An 18,737-nucleotide genomic window follows, 5' to 3' on the forward strand; every position below is an offset into this window, starting at 1 on the left:
ATTCGTGCATGCTTAAGTTATGATCAAGAAGCCTCCGCAACCAGTGCGACGCTATGGACTGCTCCGGAAAGTGGTGGTAACATCACTTCGATTCATCATCACAACAATCAACCAGTTTATAGTTTACCCTGGGTGGGTGTGTGTGACCATATGTGTGCAGGGACTGAGATTGGTGGACTACAGTTGGTACATGAGAGTGGAGGCCACTTTGTACAAACATCTCTTGGATCTCGTTGCCTATTGGGGTTGGGCACAAGGGTTCAGAAGTGAGTTGAAAACAATGTTGGCCTGCCCCTTTCTGCCACATTTTACCGCGCAGTTAAGTGCTCTCACGGACCGCCTTGATTGATGACGGACCGCCTTCATCTGCTCAAATGACTATTATTTGTGCTGTTATTTACGACACGAAGAGGAGTAGGAGTGGAACGTCTTTTTTGAGCGATAATTTTATTTGGGTATTTGAAACTGGTGACGAACGTGAAAACTAAGAGTCTAGGTCAAATTGTTGAGAGAAATCGAAGAGCTGAGAAGGTGGTTTCTGTTTCTGTCGTTTTTACGACTCGAAGATGAGTAATGTTGACGTCTTTTTTTAATCGGTGACTTCTCTTTTCACGGTGTAAAGTGACATGCACCTCGTGAAAAGAAGTGTTTAAGTCTATCTGCTTTTTAAAGTTCAAAAGCAGAGAGAAGATTATGAGTGATTTTTGTTCATTCATTTTTCTGAGAGAGCGAGAAAAGTGTGCAGTTTTTCGCTATGCGAGCAATTTTTAATTACCTCCGACTTTTTCAAAGCAGTTTCAAGGACCAAACTTAAACTCGGGCCAAAATGGTTTTTCCGCATAATTTTGAGAATTATATGTGCGTTCTCTAGCCGTTTTGATCATTTCCATTTTTAATTGGATTTTTAGGTGCAATTTTGAACTTTTCTCATTTTGCCACGTTGAACGACTATTAGCCGTTTTATGTACATTTTTACAGCTTTTAAAGGGTTTGTTGATGTCTTAGCTTAGATTTAGCGTTTACAGTTAACTGTTTGATTTGAGCTTTGTGATAGAAAGTTGTTTTTATGAAACAATATATTTATGATGCGTCATATTTTTGTATTTTGTGCATTTCGTTTTAGGAGCCAAATAATTTTTTAGGAGCCTGGCGACGATTTACTAAATAGGTTTTGGTGACAATGAGTTTGTTTCTAAGATAATAATATCAGAAGTTACGCTGACTTTTTGCTGAGAGTCGCAAGTTTTTTTGGAAATTTTTTGTCCTTTGTAGAGTTTTCCAAAGAAGCTTTCTAAAAGCTTATGCATGTGTTAATGCGTAGGTTTTATTGGCATAATTTTTGGTTTTGTGGACACCAGCGTCAAGAAAAACAGTAGCTTTTTGTAGTTTTGGCTTTTTGAGTTTTTGTCATTCTTGATTCGGTTTGCGCGGCAAGATTTCTAGTAGCGTGTAATTTAATGGTGGTGGTAAATAATTTTGACCTGAAAAATAGTCATAAGAATTCATTTTTCATTAAATTATCAGTAGTTTTTTAGCCTGGTTCTGTGTCTATGCACAAATTGTAACATTAAGTTTTTGATTTTGAAAATTTTGACGTCTGAAGCTGTATCGAATCTTATGAAACACGCTGATCCTAAAAGTTTGTGCACGCTGATTGCTATCGTTTTTATTTTTCTCTAAATTTGTGAAGTTGTGTGTTTGGCTAGCATTGTTCAATTGGCCTGCTGATCAGGTATAGTAGTTTTAAGTACTAGTTATTTTTTGGATCGTCTTTCAGGACTTGTCCTAATCGGTTTTTCAAATTGGTGTTACTTAAGTCACCACTTTCACCTTTCACTGGTCCGTTTAAACAGTAGTTGCACCTGCATAGACCCATAGCCATTTTTCGAGCTACCTGGTTGACTGTAAGCAATAAAATACGAGCTCTAAAATTCCCTAGCTGCTGCCTCTGATCAAACGTGCTCAGATAAAGTTTGACTATGTTAAATTAAATGAGAATTTGTACACAGTAATGTTTCTGAGGACCCTAAATAACGGTTTTGTGCACAATTTTTTTTGTCTGAGAACCTAACTGTAAAGAAATATTTTGCATTTTATGTGGGAATTAAACAATTTCAAGTAATTTTTAATCAAAATAACTGAATCAAAAATTATTTGAGAGCGTGTAATAAGAAAAAAAGATATTATGCAGCTGGATTTTCAATAATTTTTCAATCATCATTACATGTCAAATTTTGAACTGCCAAGAAATAATTGAAGAATTGGATTCAATTCTGACAGCACTTCTCAAGGACGCATGACTTGCAACAACAATGATTGTCAAAAACAGAACATCATAAGCTGCGAGATGAATGTCATTATAATATTTCCGCTTGCCAATTGCTTTTTCTATTCAGTTGCCGAACTCGCCCTGGTTTTTTCTACTTGTAAAGGTTTTTGTTTTTAGCTTTATTATTTTGAAGGAATGCCTTTTCTGAACTCAATCGATTTCTTTCAAAAATGTCTTTCCAGATTTTTCTATAAAAATTTGATTGGCTGTTTTTTTTACAAATATCTTTATACTTTCGACGGCTGATTCTGGCTAATTGATCGAGTAATTTTAAGAGGCGGAACGTGGAACTTGAACGCGAAACTCGATCCCACGACCCTGAGATTAGGAGTTCCATGCTCTAACCACAAAGCTAGCACGGGTGTGTTGTTTCTGGTATCAAAAAGTTGAGTTTCTTCTAATTTTTAGTGTGAGATAAAAGATTAAATATTTAAGAAGAAAGAAAACTTTCTTCAACCGGTTTTGAATACATTTTTGTGGCTCATTTTGTATTCATTAAGATCAGTTTTTTCTGGTACTTTTTGTACCTACTTTTTGTTTTTTTTTCTCTGTTGTTCCTCCTTGAATTGTTTGCTTTTCATTTTTCACTGGTTTTTCTAGAACAGTGTAATTAAGAATTTTAATTGAATTTTCTTCGAATTTTGGGTCTGCTGTAAAAACAAGCAGTCATTTTGATCAAAGTGGAATTATCGTTACCAGAGAAAAGGAGGTTAGCTTGACTGACAGGTTCAGATAACTTTTTTTCGATCCGCCTCTGTAAATTGGCAAGACCAATAGTTGTGGTTATTGCTGACAAAATCAAGATTGGAAAGGTTTTGCTAGCGAACTTAGAAGGAAAAATATTGCCGAAATTTGATCTGGTAGTTTAAAAGTATCGCCCAAAATGGGGCTCGAACTGATGGGCCATGACACTGGGATTAAGAGTCCCATGCTCTATCGTTTAAGCTACGGCTTAGATCGTTTTTATTCAGCAGTTTCAAAATAATGGCTTCTCAAAAAAAAGTTGGTATCCTAAAAAACTAGCTATCAACATACAGCCGCACTTATATTGGTCCTTGGTGTTTCCAGAATGCCAGCAGGCAAAAACAATGCCAGAATGTATCGCCGAACGTGGGGCTCGAACCCACGACCCTGGGATTAAGAGTCCCATGCTCTACCGACTGAGCTAGCCGGGCTGTGTTGTCCCTGATATTGAGAAAAATGAGGTTCTTCTTATATTTATATATTTGATAAAGGATGTAATAATATTCAAATATCAAGAAAACTTTCTACGGCAGGTTCTGTTTATATCTTCTGGATCTCGTTCTGGATTCTCTGGATTCATTAAGATCATATTTTTGCGTAATACGTTTTTTTGGTTCTTACTTTTTTTCTCTTGCGTTGCTCTTTATACTGTTTGCGTTTTCATTTTTCCTGGTTTTTCTAGAATAATTTTAAAACTTGTAATTGAAATTTCTTGACGTGTCGCGCTGCTGTAAAAATGAGCAGTTATTTTGTTCAAAGCAGAATTGTCACTAGCAGAGAAGAAAAAGTCTGTAATTTTTTGATCCGCTCCTGTAACTTGGGACCATTGGTTGTTGTTGATGAAAAATCAAGATTGGAAAGGTTTTGCTGCAAACTTAGCAGGAAAAAGTATTGCTGAAAATTGATCTGGTAGTTAAAATGAGCGCCCAACGTGGGGCTCGAACCCACGACCCTGGGATTAAGAGTCCCATGCTCTATCGTTTAAGCTACGGCTTAGATCGTTTTTATTCAGCAGTTTCAAAATAATGGCTTCTCAAAAAAAGTTGGTATCCTAAAAAACTAGCTATCAACATACAGCCGCACTTATATTGGTCCTTGGTGTTTCCAGAATGCCAGCAGGCAAAAACAATGCCAGAATGTATCGCCGAACGTGGGGCTCGAACCCACGACCCTGGGATTAAGAGTCCCATGCTCTACCGACTGAGCTAGCCGGGCTGTGTTGTCCCTGATATTGAGAAAAATGAGGTTCTTCTAATATTTATATATTTGATAAAGGATGTAATAATATTCAAATATCAAGAAAACTTTCTACGGCAGGTTCTGTTTATATCTTCTGGATCTCGTTCTGGATTCTCTGGATTCATTAAGATCATATTTTTGCGTAATACGTTTTTTGGTTCTTATTTTTTTTCTCTTGCGTTGCTCTTTATACTGTTTGCGTTTTCATTTTTCCTGGTTTTTCTAGAATAATTTTAAAACTTGTAATTGAAACAATCGTTCTTAATGTTCCAGTCTATGAATCGGGTGACAATATCCAGACAGTGTCTTCCAAGCGGTGTCTGGTGCTGCCGAACCACCAGAGCACAATGGACATCCCAGTGCTGTTTGCAGTCTTCCACGACAAACGAGAGGTCACTAAGAATGTCATGTGGGTGTCTGACCTAGAGCTCATGTTCTCCCATATTGGTGTCGTTTGTTTACTCCACGGGGACATGTTTATACGCCAGGTTAGTGCTTATTGCAGAGAAGCTAAATTTGAAATATAATCCTTCAATTTGAAAAAATGTGATCAGCTTTTGTGTTCTTATAACGTGAGAATTGAAAAGATGAGTTGAGAAGCAGCTTCAAACTACCCTCGTGTAAATTAATTCCAAACTTAAAGTACCTATGTAATCAGTACTTGACTAATTTTTTTCAGTGCGTTACCCTTTGTTGCGTTTAACCCTGGTTTCATTTTAATACTTCTAAATAGTAAGTATATACTTAACCATAGAACAGAAATCCCAAGATATGAGTTTACGGTAAGTCGAGACCTGCTAGCTCAGTCGGTAGAGCGTTGGACTTTTAATCCAACGGTCAAGGGTTCGAGTCCCTTGTGGGGCGAGTTTTAAATTTAAATTTTTACAATTGCAGAAAGAAAACATGCTATGAATCATTTTTTATAGCTCGGTCAGAAAACTCTTTTATTACTGCATGCTACTTCAAAATTTTTTCTGGGATCTTTTCATTCATACTGCCTACCGAACCAAGTAATTATTTTTTAGTTTAGCGTTAGCTTTTTGTCTCAATTTTTGGCCAAAATGGATTTTTGTTGGTGTTTTGTTATGACTCATTTTAGTGTTATTAATAGCCTCACATTTTCATGTTCTTTGAAGTTGAATTGGAGTAGTGATTTTTGTCACGCCGAAACAGGAAGTGGAGCGAAAAAGCAAGTGGTTTTGCTGAGTAACGTTTTTGAAGTCTAATTTAGAGTGAGAAAACGGTATATAACAAAATTTCGCTTTCTGGATTGTGATTCTTTGTGACATGCGGCAATTTGACATCTGTTTTTCTTTTGGTTTTTTTCGTTTTATGTTTTAAATCCTTTTCCTAGCCATTTTTGTCCAGTGTTTTTTTCATTCAATGAAAATTTGTTGAATCGTAGTTCAGGACCTCTTTCTGGTATGTTTTTTGAATTCTTGTTCATTATTTTATTTCAATTTACATTAGCAAATTTACGGTCTGTGTTAAAAACAGAAAGCAAAAGAAATGAAGACCTGAAATTAAAAAAAAAACTTGGATCTTTTTTGTTTCTTCCTCAAATTCGTTATGACCCCCCCCCCCTGTTGCAGAGCACCTGTCATTGCATAGTAAATCGTTATCTAGAAAATTAGCACGTGCGTCTGCGGGTCAAATAAAATGCATGTGGGGGCACAAACGGAAAAGATTCAAAAGCTTAATGCTCTGGTTATAAGTATACTCTAGGGAAGTTTGATAACTTCCTTACAGTACACTTCTATCTTTTATTATTTTTACATCATTGCCTTCTAATTAAGAGGCTGAACTATACTTTCAATTATAATAAAATTGTTGACCAACTTAGACCAGTTCAGTTTTGGACACTTAAAGACAAATTCGTAAGTTTTTAAACCTGTTTCAATACGAAATTCGGTCTGTGGGGTAAACGATTGCTTTTTGCTTGCAATCTGCTGGCTATGTTCTTAAATTCCGTTAAAGAATAAAAATTTTGTATAATTACTCCCAAACTAAGTATATATGTGTTAGTAGTAATTATAATAATTACTGATACCGATGTGTAATTGCTCCAATCAATTTTTTATTCATTATGCAGTCTCAAAAAACTTTAAAAGTTTTTAAATCTTATTCTTTGTAGTTTCTTTTACGCTGAGCATAGTTATTTTGCCGTGGTTTGTGTTTTTGTTTCGTCGTCAGACCTATTCGGTTTTTATTTGTCAGCCCATCACACCTAAAAGAAATTCTAAATAATCTCTTCATCCACTAAAGGCATTTGCGCTCGTGACGTCATTTTTCTTCATATTAGCTAGATCTTTTAGATCATTTACGTGACTAGATTTTGGTCATACGTGACTTTTGATTTTTAGAAAGTAACTGAAGCAATTCTATGGTGAGCAATTCCTTTTTGCGGCTATTCCGGCAGTATGCCAGTTAGGGTGTTTTTTTTATTAGTTTCGACCTGTGACGTCACGCTCACTATCGCAAATCAGTATTTGTTCAATGGTTCATCGATCAATTTTATCGACTGAGTTATCTGCGTTCCCTCACTTTTCCCACCTTTTGGAGCGCGTTCCTTCCTTTTGGTAGTTTTTCTTGACTTCCTCACTGTAAAATGACATTTCCCCTCTCTCTCTTTAGTTGATGTTTGCTTAATTTAATTGAAATGTTAAGGGCAACTGGAAACACCACAGAAGTTATGCAAATTTTTCTAAATCAAAATGTGACCTATATATTTTTAATTAAGCAAAAGATATTTTTTTCATCTGTCGGGAAAATTAATTTCTCTAGGCGATGGTTTTGTTACGATTCATTTCTTAAACCTTTTTTGTAAATGTTTCGCCTATAATTCTGTTAATTATTTGATCGTTTTTTCTCATGAGTTTATTGAGTCATGTCTTGCTAGTTCATGGCTGTAGGTCGTAGCTGTTTTGAGTGCATTCTTCTCGATCTGAACTCTGTGACTGTTCTTTTCCTGATGATTATCATTTTTTGAGTGGTATAAACCACCCAGTCGAATTGAAATCGGAAAAAGAAATAGAAAGCTGGGTTTAACTGGCTCTGACAAGTAATCTGATTTTTGTAGAGAATTGCTTTCTGAATAGCTTTCTCCGCTCCCGTGTGGTGAAGACTTTCAGTCGGTTATGGATTCATGAGTCTCAAGGTGCGTGCGTTGGTCGTTTCAATAGAACTCTGAATAAGGTCCTCTTGTATAGTATATAGGGTTCGGCATACGGAAATCTTCAGTTCAGTTCTGGGCTCTTTTGTAATTTTTTGTTTTCGTTTAGTTTGACCTCTGTATTCGTGAAAGCTTGGTTGTTTTTAATTAATTGCTCTCAAACGAAGTTTGAGGCAATTATTGTAATTATGTGTGTGTTTTTTATGCAAAATTTTTGCTGGATCTTTTTTTAGAACATTCTGAATCGTTTTCTTCTAGAACATTCTTTCGATTTCAATTCTTGAGTCAAACAGATTGAAAAATGAATCACAGAGACTTCAAACCTGCGGTTTTTTATCCAATTTTGTTCGCTCGACTATGCTTGCATTTTTCTTCTTGAATTCTTCATTCTGAGTGATCTAAGTTGCTCGCTCTCATTCTGAAATAACGTTTGTTGCTAATATGAAAGCGATTTTGTGCAATAAGGAATCAACTTTATTGCAGCTTATTGGTTAAGAAGTCAACTGACATCCTGGAGGTCTGGGGTTCGAACTTCCTATGGGGCTTTTTTGCCCCCATAAAATAAATCTAGGCTACTTCCCCTAATAATAAATTAGATTGCCCCCGCTTCTCGTTCGACAGCAGTTCATCCGACGTCAGTCTATTTGTTTGGTTACTTTCGCTAAAATTTCAGTTTATTGTGATGTTTCAGAAATTGGGTGCTGCTCAGAGGGAGAAGACTCTATTGCAGGTTGAAAAGCACCTTGAGAAGAAATTTGTGGGCAAAAAGAGGAGGTGGTGTGTAGTGTTCCCAGAGGGAGGTTTCTTTCGAAAAAGAAAAGTTGCTAGTCAGCTGTGAGTATTAAAAACTCTTCATTTACGAATGTTTAATTGCTCTCAAACGAAGTTTGTAGCAACTATATTAGTCCCGTCGGTCTTATTTTATACGATTTTTCGTTTGACCGATTTTTTGTCTGACGCTTTTGACTTTTCGTCCTCAAAAACTGGATAAACAGGTAGCGCCCAGCGGGCATTAAGTGCTCTTAGAGCATTTCAGCTGTTTGAGCTCAAACTGTTTTGGAGACTTATACTTATGGTGTGAAGGGTGGTTCTTAGAGGTTGAAGACACCCCCACTGTTACTCCCACCCTACTGTTGACCCAACGCCCATCAGCCCTCTGTGCACCTCCTTGTCCCCGTTTCAAGCTTTTGACAAACAACCGCTCGCTAAAAATATGCAAATTTATACTATTTTGAAATTTTCAAGCTTTTTAAAAATTTCTGACATTTTTGATTTTTATCAGCCCTAGGTGTCAAGGAACCTCCTCTAGGTTTTAATAATAGGTTACTGTATAGTTTCTAGTTGAATTGGAATGGTTACAACATTTTAACAAAACCAATTTTAGCATTTTTTTTTGACAAATCTTGCAATTTTTCCTTATTCAGGTTTTTCCAGACCCAGGGGCCAGAAGGTTTTATAATATGTTACTGATAAACTTTTCCTAGCATTTTTCTATGATTTGATAATAAGTTACTGGAAAATGTTTCTTCGCTATGGAATAAATTTTCAACTTTTTAGTGTCACAAATTATAGCAATTTTTTGATAAAACTTGCTTTGATTTTTTTTCAAAATTTTTCCATTTTTTGTCGTTTTTAGTTTGTTTCAGCCTCAAGGTCCAAGGAACCTTCGCTAGGTTTTAAAATAGGTAACTGTATGATTTCTAGATGAAATAGAGTGTCTTGCAAGATTTTTAGCAGTTTTTTGACATTTTCGATTTTTTGACAGTCATTCTTTAGTATTTTTGAGCCTCAGTGGTCAGAAAACCTCAGTTAGGGTTTGATAATATGTTACTGGAATATTTTTGTTGCTCATGGATGAATTTCAAATTTTTAAGTTTTAACAATTTTTTTTAAAAAATCTTGCAATTTTTTTAAGTTTTTTTCAAATTTTTGTGATTTTTTAGGTTTCTCTAGCCTCAAGAGCCTCTGAACTTCCTCTAGAGTTCAATAATATGTTACGAATGCATAATGATAATATGTTAAAAAGATGTATTGGATTGTTTTTACAAATTAAAGCAATTTTTAAAAAAATGTTTGCAATTTGTTTTTGATATTTTTGAATTTTTTCCGGAACCAGGGGAACTGGGACCTTCTCCAAGGTCTATTAATAATCTGCTTCATAGTTTTTAGAGTTGATTGGATGGCGATCAATAAGATTTTATGACACCAGTTTTTGTAATTTTTGGATAAAATTGAAATTTTTTCAAATTTTCGGAAAATTTTTCAATATTTTTGTCCTTTTCATAGTTTAACTGTAGTTACTGGCCACCCAAACTTTTCAAGTCTTGGAGATGGGTTACTTGACAGAACTTTCGAGATAAAAATGGCTTTGAAACTTTTTTACTGCGAACTTGAAAAATTTTGGATTCAATTTTGCGTTTTTCTTTTTTAAGATTTATTTACTAACAAGGCTAGAAAACTAGAAGTTGCAGAGTCGAAAGCCATCATGGAAAATATTTCTACCTCTTTCTCTCTCTTTCGGGTAAGGTTTCTTTCCTTCTCCTCTTTCACCTTTTATCTCTCTCTCTCTCTCACACACACACACTATCTCTCTCTCTCTCTCTCTTCTCTCTCTCTCTCTCTCTCTCTCTCTCTCTCTCTCTCTCTCTGTTTGTGGATGCCGCACTTCAGGTTTGATATAAAGCTGCTGCATAGTTTCTAGAGATAACGGTATGGTATTCAATACTTTTATGACTCCAGTTTTAGTAATTTTTGGGATAAAAGTTAAATTTTTTTCAAATTTTTGGAAATTGTTTGATCATGTTTCAAGTGTATGGATCTTTTTGAGCCAGTGAAACTATTCCAGGCTTGAAACAGGAATGCTGGATAGTCTCTTGAGACAATGGTTTTTAAGACATTAATATCTTGAATTTTAGCAAGATTTTGTTAAACTTTGCAATTGTTTTCAAAATTTTAAATATTTTTTGTCCTTTTCTGAGTTTAACGACCTTTACTGGCCAACGAAACTTTTTATGGCTCGGAGATGGGTTACTTGACAGAACTTTCGAGACAAAAAATGGTTTTAGATTTTTTTACTATGAAGGTGAAAACAGTTTAAATTTGCCTTTTTCAGTTTTTTCTATATGATTTATTTACTAACAGTGCTAGACAACTAGAAGTTGCAGAGTCGAATCCCATCATAGAAAATATTCCTATCTCTGTCTCTCTCTCTCTCTCTCTCTCTCTGTCGGTTAGGGTTTCTTACCTTCTTTTTCTCGTTCACGTGTTATCTCTCTCTCTCTCTCTTACTCTCTCTCTCTCTCTCTCTCTCTCTCTCTCTCTCTCTCTCTCTCTCTCTCTCTCTCCCTTTCTCTTTCTCTTTTTGTTGATGCCCCATTTCAGCTGCTCTTATGTGGCGTAATGTCATCATCTCTGATCCTCATTAACAATTAGTTAAAGTAGAAATGGTTTTTTTTCATAATTGACTTAACAGGCACTTTTTAGGAAATCATTGTTAATTGCTCTCAAAAGCTATTTGTAGCAAGTATATCAATCCTGTTCGTCTCTTTTATGCAATTTTTCGCTCGGCCGATTTTCCGTTTTGACTTTCGTCTTCAGAAACGGGATAAAGAGGTAGCGCCCAGTTTGTATTAAGTTTTCTTCAAGCCGTTCAGCCCACTAGTCTTCAAGTATACGATTAACAGAAACTGTTTTGGAGACTTATAGTCATGGTGTGAGGTTTGGTTCTTAGAAATTGATCCCAAACCCCACCCACCCACCCGCTGCGCTCACTGTGCACCCCTTTAAGTAATCTTAAGCTAGCCTCACTAAACCGTGGGTATCTACTGACGAAGCCACCGTTAGTCGGTTTTGTTTCGATATTTTTATGGCTAAGAATGGGAACCACTTTTTTATTGCATTACAATCGTGATAGCAGGCTGGGTTTTCAATTTGGTTAATGAATACCCCCAGAAAAATAGTTTTCGAATAATAACAGCCTCATCTGCTTCAGATTGGAACTGTTGCACAAAAATTGTTTCATTAATATCCGTGAGATTATAGTGGGGCTATTATTGGTTTAATCGACGTTTTTACAAATTCAAAAATTTTCATTGTGTTGGGGCTCTGTTTTTTACGACTCGAAGAGTATTGTTGGAGCCTCTTTCCGCAATCCGCATTATTTGAATTGTATTGATGCGCTTTTTTACCACTCGATTTGGAGTAACTGAGAAGTGTCTTTTTTAATCATTCTAAAAAGCAATTTTATGTAAGTGAATTTGATGCAGGAAATGAAACGCTTGAAAACATTTTGAGTGGTTTGAGTGTTGGTTAAATTTGGAGAGTGCCTCTTGGTTGGATAGTGTTATGGGTAACTTTTGTTCTAATTTGGCGGTTTTTAGGCTGCTTTACAGTTTTTTGGGGTAAATTAGCGATCTTTTTTCCTGTTCTGTCTATTCCATTTATTGGGAATTGAAAAGCGCTTTTTACTCAGAAGAATTTTTAGGTTCCAATTGATTATTTTTTGGCATACAAACCTGTTTTACTTATTATAGGTTTGCAGCAATTATAAGTTCTATGGTCTATTTATGCAATTTTTAATAGCCGCCGTCATCATCTTAACGGCTAATATTTAGGTGCTCTCCTTTTTGATATTCGCTTTACCTTTTGATCGCGTTTTTCGTTTTTGTCACGAATTTCACGCTGGACTTCTGTCTTACCTCACTCACTGTTTAAATTGAATGGATTTTAAATTCTTTCACGCTTTGAATTACGCAATGTAGTGAATACGTTTACTGTCAAAAGAGAAAAATCAAAAGAAAAGGGATGAACCGATAAAGCCCGGTCATTAAGGCGTAGAGCATTGGTTATCAAAATTCATTAGAGTGATTGATAGCTTACATTAGTATTAGAACACTTTTTGGCGCTGAATAAAAGAAAATTCAATTTATCAATTTTTTTTTCTGTTTCTATCCCCGTGTGCATCAAGCGCGTGAACAGCGGCTAGTTTCCGACAATTCACCGGCTATGTTTTAACTTTTCAAAATAGGCCTGCCTGTTGTTTCCTGAACGTTTCAATGCTTTCAATTTGAGGTGCACTTGTTTTGTATAACGAAGTTGTTGGGATTGATCTATTTTTAATATTTGCTATACCGATAACTATACGGAGATACTATTGGCCTTCTCTTGGTGTTTTTTACAATTCAAAGAATTTGAATTGTATAGGGACGCTATCATAAGATCTGTTCCCACATTTTCATGATTTTTGAAGTCAAATTGGAGTAGTGATTTTGGGCACGCCGAAACAGGAAATGGAGCAAAAAAGCGAGTAGTTACGCGGCGTGAAATTTTTTTGCTCCAATTCTAAAGTAGAGTGAGAAATCAGACTGAGAAAACAGTGTTTGAACAAAAACTCGCTTTCTCTCTAGTGGTTTCACATGCGGCAATTTCACTTTGATTTTTTACTGTTTTTTTTTCGATTTTGTGTATCGGGTTTTATTTTCTAAATGGTTTTCCAATCTAATCATAATTCATTCAAGGCCTAGTTTCAACCAAATTTCCATTTACCACTAGTGGTTTTTGTTCACATGCGGCAATTTCAGTTTGATTTTTACTGTTTTTTCGATTTTTTTGATCGGATTTTTTTCTAAATGGTTCTCCCAATGCATCAATTCATTCATAGCTCATTCTAGGCCTAGTTTTTGTTTGAACCAAATTTTCATTTCTTGCTGGTGGTTTTTTGTTCACATGCGGCATTTTGACATTGATTTTCTGTTTCTTTTTATTAATAGCCGCCCTCATCTTCTCAGCCGGCTATTATTGCGCTCGTATTTTTTTTTTACTTCGTCAAACTTTTTTTCCATTTTTCTTTGCCGCTTTTTACCATTTTGCCGCTTTTTCCATTTTGCCATTTTCCATTTTGCCATTTTTTACCATTTTGCCGCTTTTTCGACCTTTTGCGTGAAATCTTTTTGACTTCTCTAGGCTAGTTTCTCTCTTCTCTAATTCTGCAAAAAGTGAATTTGAACATCAGTTGCTAAGCAAAGCAATTCAAAATGAACAGAGTCGGTATAAAAAATTGAAGTCAGAAATAGAAACGGGATAAACCCATAAAGCCCAATTTTAGATGCCCGCTATTTGAACGTCGTTCCTATAAGTCTTAGTTACCACCTCTAATGCTTATTGGTGTTGATAGTAGCCCCTGCAGCCTCTCTCTAAGAAACAGAAGCATGTTCAACTACGAAATGCCATCAAAATAAATCGGACTTAAAAAACATTTTTGTACAAAAATCTTTTTTTTTCAATATATTCTATTTGTTCAATCCCAATCATGCTTATTGGAATCAACGGCGGCTATTTTCCGGCAATCTGCCGGGTATGTTCTGATTTTTTTAGAAATGGTTTTCCCAATGCACTCATAGTCCGTTCTAGGTCTAGTTGGTTGTTTAGTCTAATGAAAATTCTTTAAATTGTACGTCAGGATTTGTCCTGCTGTTTTTTTTATTTTGTAATAGAGATGTTTGTTTCCAGCAGCATATGACATCAGCGTTTGTTCATTCGTACATGCCATTTTCCAAGTACGTTGCATGCGTGACGTCAGTTTTTAGTCCTATTGGAGCGAGTTTTTTAGTTAGGGGATTTAATAAGTTTTTGGTCACAGATGATTTTTGGCACTCTTAGAATGACTTTCCTCTCTCTCTCTCTGATTGATTTTACTAACTTTATCTTGAAGGGTGGAGGTCAAATGTGGATACCTGATTCTAGATGGGATAGCAGATTTGCAGTACATGATCTAGATCTAAATCATCTTTTTTGGATACGTTCTTTCACTTTTTAGGTCGCGTTTTTTTCTGAGCTTACAATTTTAGTAAGTATGTTAAGGCTGCAGGTCTATAAAGTATCACAGGTTTTTCTGGCGATTCGTCAGCTGTGTTCTATTATTTGACTTCAATTTCAGAAGTGTTTTGGATGGTTTTAGTAGGTACCGGGAAAGACCATTTATAAAACTATTATGGGAAAGACCTAATTTTGCAATATAGGTCTCAACAATAGTTAAAAATAGCTTGTTATGGTGAAGAGGGTGAAGTGATATTTCAGATACTCTGAGAAGAAGGGCTACCCTGTGTTCGAGAGACTAGCTGGTCCTCGTGTGTTCGGTGTAGAGAAGATAATGAGCACTGTTGCTACAGCAGGTTCGTAATATTGTGATTTTTTTTCTGTTGCACCCCCCACCCCCGCATAGCCGGTGCTGAAAAGTCCAGCTTTTTATTGGCGCCTGACTCGTGTGCGTGAATGAATAGCAGGGAAATGGTGCTAGGAAAATTGGCCGACAGGGCGTTTAGCCGACAAGGAAAAAAATGGGAAATTTAGCCGACAGGGCGTTTAGCCGACAAGGAAAAAATGTGAAATTTAGCCGACAGTTTTAGCATAATTGGTCATAAAAGTCTCATTGGTCCATAAATCAGTAATTCGGCTGTGATAGATTCATATCAAGTCCCACGGGCCGCTGAGGCATGGCCATGGCCCGCGAGGCATGGCCAGATGTGGTTAAATACCTTTGTTACGCTAGTTGATAGACCTTCGTTACACTAGTCGAGCAAAAAAACCGGTATATTTGTCCGCTTACGAAATAGTGTTTTAAATTGGCCAATCACAGCTTCTGAATAAGTTTTATTGGTCATTTTACTTAAATTGTCGGCTAAATTTCTCATTTTTTGGTTGTCGGCTAAACGCCCTGTCGGCCAATACGGCGGCCACCCAGGGAAATATCAAAAATGTACATAACGTTGCTTAAACACTGAATCGACTATCTATCTGTAATATGATCTTGACTGTAATGATTGTCTGACGAGGAACCAAAATGTAGTTGGAGATATGGGGGATCGAACCCCAGACCTTCCGCATGCAAAGCGGACGCTCTACCACTGAGCTATATCCCCGTTGATTACCTCATTCCTCGCCATAAGTTGTTGCACGTGTCTCATTTTGGGTGGCGGTCAAGCAAGCCGATAGGCAAGCAAGCCGAAAGTTATGTAATAGTTATGTAATCTATCAGAAATAATACATTGTCAGCCGTTACAATCAATACTGCGCGTAGTATTATAGTGCATAATGTATTCCAATGCACCAAAGAAACAAAAATGTGTCAATTTTTAGACATCTAGTGGGTACGGGCCTCAGCAGACCGCTGTCCATGGCCATGCCTCTCATCCTCTGTGGGATGTAATCCGGAAATAGCGGGCCGGTTATCGCGGCGAAGCGCGCCCACCGGCCCGCCAGGGGCAACTTAAAATAGGGGTATCCGAAAATTTTTCGTCTTACTTGGCCTCATTTTCAAAATTCCGCTTGCTTGCCTATCGGCTTGCTTGACCGCCACCCTCATTTTGATGGCAGAGCTAGTGGAATTGGTCTATTTCCATGGTACCCTGGAGGTGGTATTTTTTGACGCAATGGGACAGTAGATCAAAAGTAACAAGGGGGAACCGTATGGGACAGAAACCGTATAATATATAACAATTTCCAACCGCTAAGACGTTTAATTGCTCTCAAACGAAGTTTGTAGCAATTATATTAGTCCTGTCGGTCTTTTTTTTTATGCGATTTTTCGCTTGACCAATTTTTCGTCTGACGCTTTTGACTTTTCGTCCTCAAAAAACGGGATAAACAGGTAGCGCCCAGCGGGCATTATGTGCTCTTAGAGCCTTTTAGGTCTGTTTCAGCTCAAACTGTCTTGGAGACTTATACTTATACTTATGGTGTGAGGGGCGGTTCTTAGAGGTTGAACCCCCCCCCCTTTGTTGACCCCCCACCCCCACTATTGGCTCCACCCCCCCCCCGTGGCTAGCTACTGACCAAGCCAACCGCTCGCCGGTCATTTGAGAGTAATTCGCCCGACGTTAGTCGGTTATGTTATTAATTGCTCTCGATCGAGGTTACACGCAATTATCGTCAACGTGTGCGTCTTTTTGGTGAAAATTTGTACCTTTTCGAATATTCGAGTGACTTTTACACCCTTGACTTTTTAAATTTGCTTTATCTAATTTTTTTTAAAAAAAATGTCATGGAAGGTATTGAGAGATGATCTTGCACAGCCATTGTATGTTGAAAAAACCTTATGAAGTCCGTGATTAAAAAAAAACAGATTTTTTCCACATTACTGCAATTACAAAGAAAGGATGTATCTCAAATTTTAAATTGCAATATCATTATTGACTTTCACCTCCCATTCTAGCATAACAGGAAAATGGTCAGAAAAGGTTTGATTGTAATCATGTGAACATCCTCTATCAAGTTTTGGAAAATGAATCGATCTATGCAAGTTGCTGAAACATTTGTATCACGGGTAAGTTTATTAGGTGTTATTAAAAAAACAATAGAATTTTGTATTTCAGGGTGACTAATTTTGTTTAATCGTATCAATGTTGATATCTCCACAAATTAGAGTCAAATTAGAGTTGGTAAATTTTTAGAATTCAAATTGCGCAACACTTCGTCTGAACAATCAGATAAATTCTAGATTGTTGGATCTTATAGTATGTTGTTTATTAATAGCCGCACAGCGATAGCAATTTCAACTGAAGTGCGTGCGTGACGCCATTTTTAGCTCTTAGTGGAGCGAGTTTTTTTGTTCATTCGCGTGATTAAATTTTTGGTCACACTTGACTCACCTCACTCTCAAAAATGACTTCCTAACTTTGAAATTGACTTTTATTTACTTCAATTCAAAGAGATAAGGTCAAATGGGTGTGTTTTACTCTAAATGAAGGTTATTTGAGAGCAGCTAATAGAGGCGGCAAAAACTTATACAGATTTTTAATCAAAATATAACATATCAGCCTTCAATGAAAAGACAATTTTTTGGTCTGTTTTTTCTGCTTTTTTGAGACTGCAGATCTACGAAGCTATTGCGGCTCTTTTCTGGCAATCTGCCAGCTATGTTTATAATTAGACGGAATTCATATTCTTGTTTTTAATAGCCGCCCTCATCTTCTCAGCCGGCTATTATAGCGCTCCTATTTTTTTTACTTCGTCGAATAAAAAAATGTTTCGCTGTACCTCATTTTGCCGCTTTTTCAACATTTTGCGTGATATCGTTTTGACTTCTCTAGGCTAGTTTCTCTCTTCTCTCATTCTGCTAAAAGTGATTTTGAACATCAGTTGCTCAGCAAGGCAATTCAAAATGAACAGAGTCCATATAAAAAATTGAAGTCAGAAGTAGAAACGGGATAAACCCATAAAGCCCAATTTTAGATGCCCGCTATTTGAACGTAGTTCCTATAAGTCTTAGTTACCATCTCTAATGCTTATTGGTATTGATAGTAGCCCCTGTAGCCCCTCTCTAAGAAACAGAAGTACGTTATGTTCAACTACGAAATGCCATCAAAATAAATCGGACTTAAAAAATGTTTTTGTACAAAAACCTTTTTTTTTCAATATCTTCTATTCTTTCAATCCTAATCATGCTTATTGGAATCAGTCTTTTGGAGCGAGGATTTCTGCCATTCCTTATTGTTCACTTATAATTTACAAAAATTATACTTCCAAATATTGGATTCATCGCACTAAGGAAACTTTCTGAATTCTATTTTTTGTCTGTGGTTGCAACAACCGTAAACATTAAAAAACTAAACCAATTTCGTTTTTAATTGTGTTAAGGATCGATTAAAAATGAAAAGTTTTTAAACTGTTTTTTGACTGATTTGTTTATTTAGATCCGAAGTGGCCTTTCGAATACATAATCGATATCATAATCGCTTACCAGGACCAATCCAGATGTGTGGGGCTTCCAGACATGCTCATATCTGGCAAATACCCAGAAAACATCCACGTACACTACTCTGTGATTCCCTGTTCGTCTCTGAAAATGGACACAACAGAACACCTGGAGCAAAGTTTATTCCAAATATGGGCCAAAAAGGAAAAGAAATTGCAAAATTTTTACCAATTTGGGTATTTCGACGATCCAACTGAGATTCAGAAAGTATGTGTGTTCTCGGATTTGAAGTGCATTGCTCTTAATTTAATCTATTCGTGTATTACACTGTGTTGTGTATGGCCTGGTGCTAATGCAATCGGTTCTTTCATCAAATATTTATTTGCACAGTAATTGTAGCTGATCATTTTATTTATTTTACTTATTTGTTTTTGGATTTATTATTTATCATTCTCAATCGAGGTAAATGGCTTTTATTTTGAATCAAAGATGCATTAAAAATTTAATATTTGTATTTGTTGATTTTTTGAAAGCAGTAGTTATGAGTAGACTGTTTAGCTTTC

At 36.3% G+C, this 18,737-nt stretch overlaps 1 protein-coding gene and 4 non-coding genes across 5 annotated transcripts; 2 read left to right on the forward strand and 3 right to left on the reverse strand.

Moving 5' to 3' along the window:
* Nucleotides 1-19: 19 nt before the first annotated feature.
* On the forward strand, nt 20-18,693 carry LOC142355690 (acyl-CoA:lysophosphatidylglycerol acyltransferase 1-like). The gene is made up of 5 exons (XM_075407775.1): nt 20-266; nt 4,586-4,800; nt 8,176-8,318; nt 14,559-14,653; nt 18,173-18,693. Exons 1-5 carry the CDS (start codon nt 20-22, stop codon nt 18,565-18,567), a joined length of 1,095 nt encoding a protein of 364 aa, XP_075263890.1. The 3' UTR covers nt 18,568-18,693.
* Nucleotides 3,432-3,504, reverse strand: Trnak-cuu (transfer RNA lysine (anticodon CUU)). The gene has a single exon. It is a non-coding gene; the product is annotated as a tRNA-Lys (tRNA).
* Nucleotides 4,216-4,288, reverse strand: Trnak-cuu (transfer RNA lysine (anticodon CUU)). The gene has a single exon. It is a non-coding gene; the product is annotated as a tRNA-Lys (tRNA).
* On the forward strand, nt 5,104-5,176 carry Trnak-uuu (transfer RNA lysine (anticodon UUU)). Its single transcript has one exon. It is a non-coding gene; the product is annotated as a tRNA-Lys (tRNA).
* Nucleotides 15,329-15,400, reverse strand: Trnaa-ugc (transfer RNA alanine (anticodon UGC)). The gene has a single exon. It is a non-coding gene; the product is annotated as a tRNA-Ala (tRNA).
* Nucleotides 18,694-18,737: the final 44 nt, after the last annotated feature.

This window comes from Convolutriloba macropyga, chromosome 2, assembly GCF_964194025.1.
Source record: "Convolutriloba macropyga chromosome 2, txConMacr16.3, whole genome shotgun sequence".
In the NCBI taxonomy this organism is placed as follows: Eukaryota; Metazoa; Xenacoelomorpha; order Acoela; family Convolutidae; genus Convolutriloba; species Convolutriloba macropyga.

Excerpts from the sequence above, each read along its gene's own strand:
- LOC142355690 (XM_075407775.1), top strand. The coding sequence starts at position 20 with ATGATCAAGAAGCCTCCGCAACCAGTGCGACGCTATGGACTGCTCCGG. Across the intron at positions 267-4,585 it reads TTGGGCACAAGGGTTCAGAA|TCTATGAATCGGGTGACAAT; the intron begins GTGAGTTGAAAA and ends TTAATGTTCCAG. Across the intron at positions 14,654-18,172 it reads GAGCACTGTTGCTACAGCAG|ATCCGAAGTGGCCTTTCGAA; the intron begins GTTCGTAATATT and ends TTGTTTATTTAG.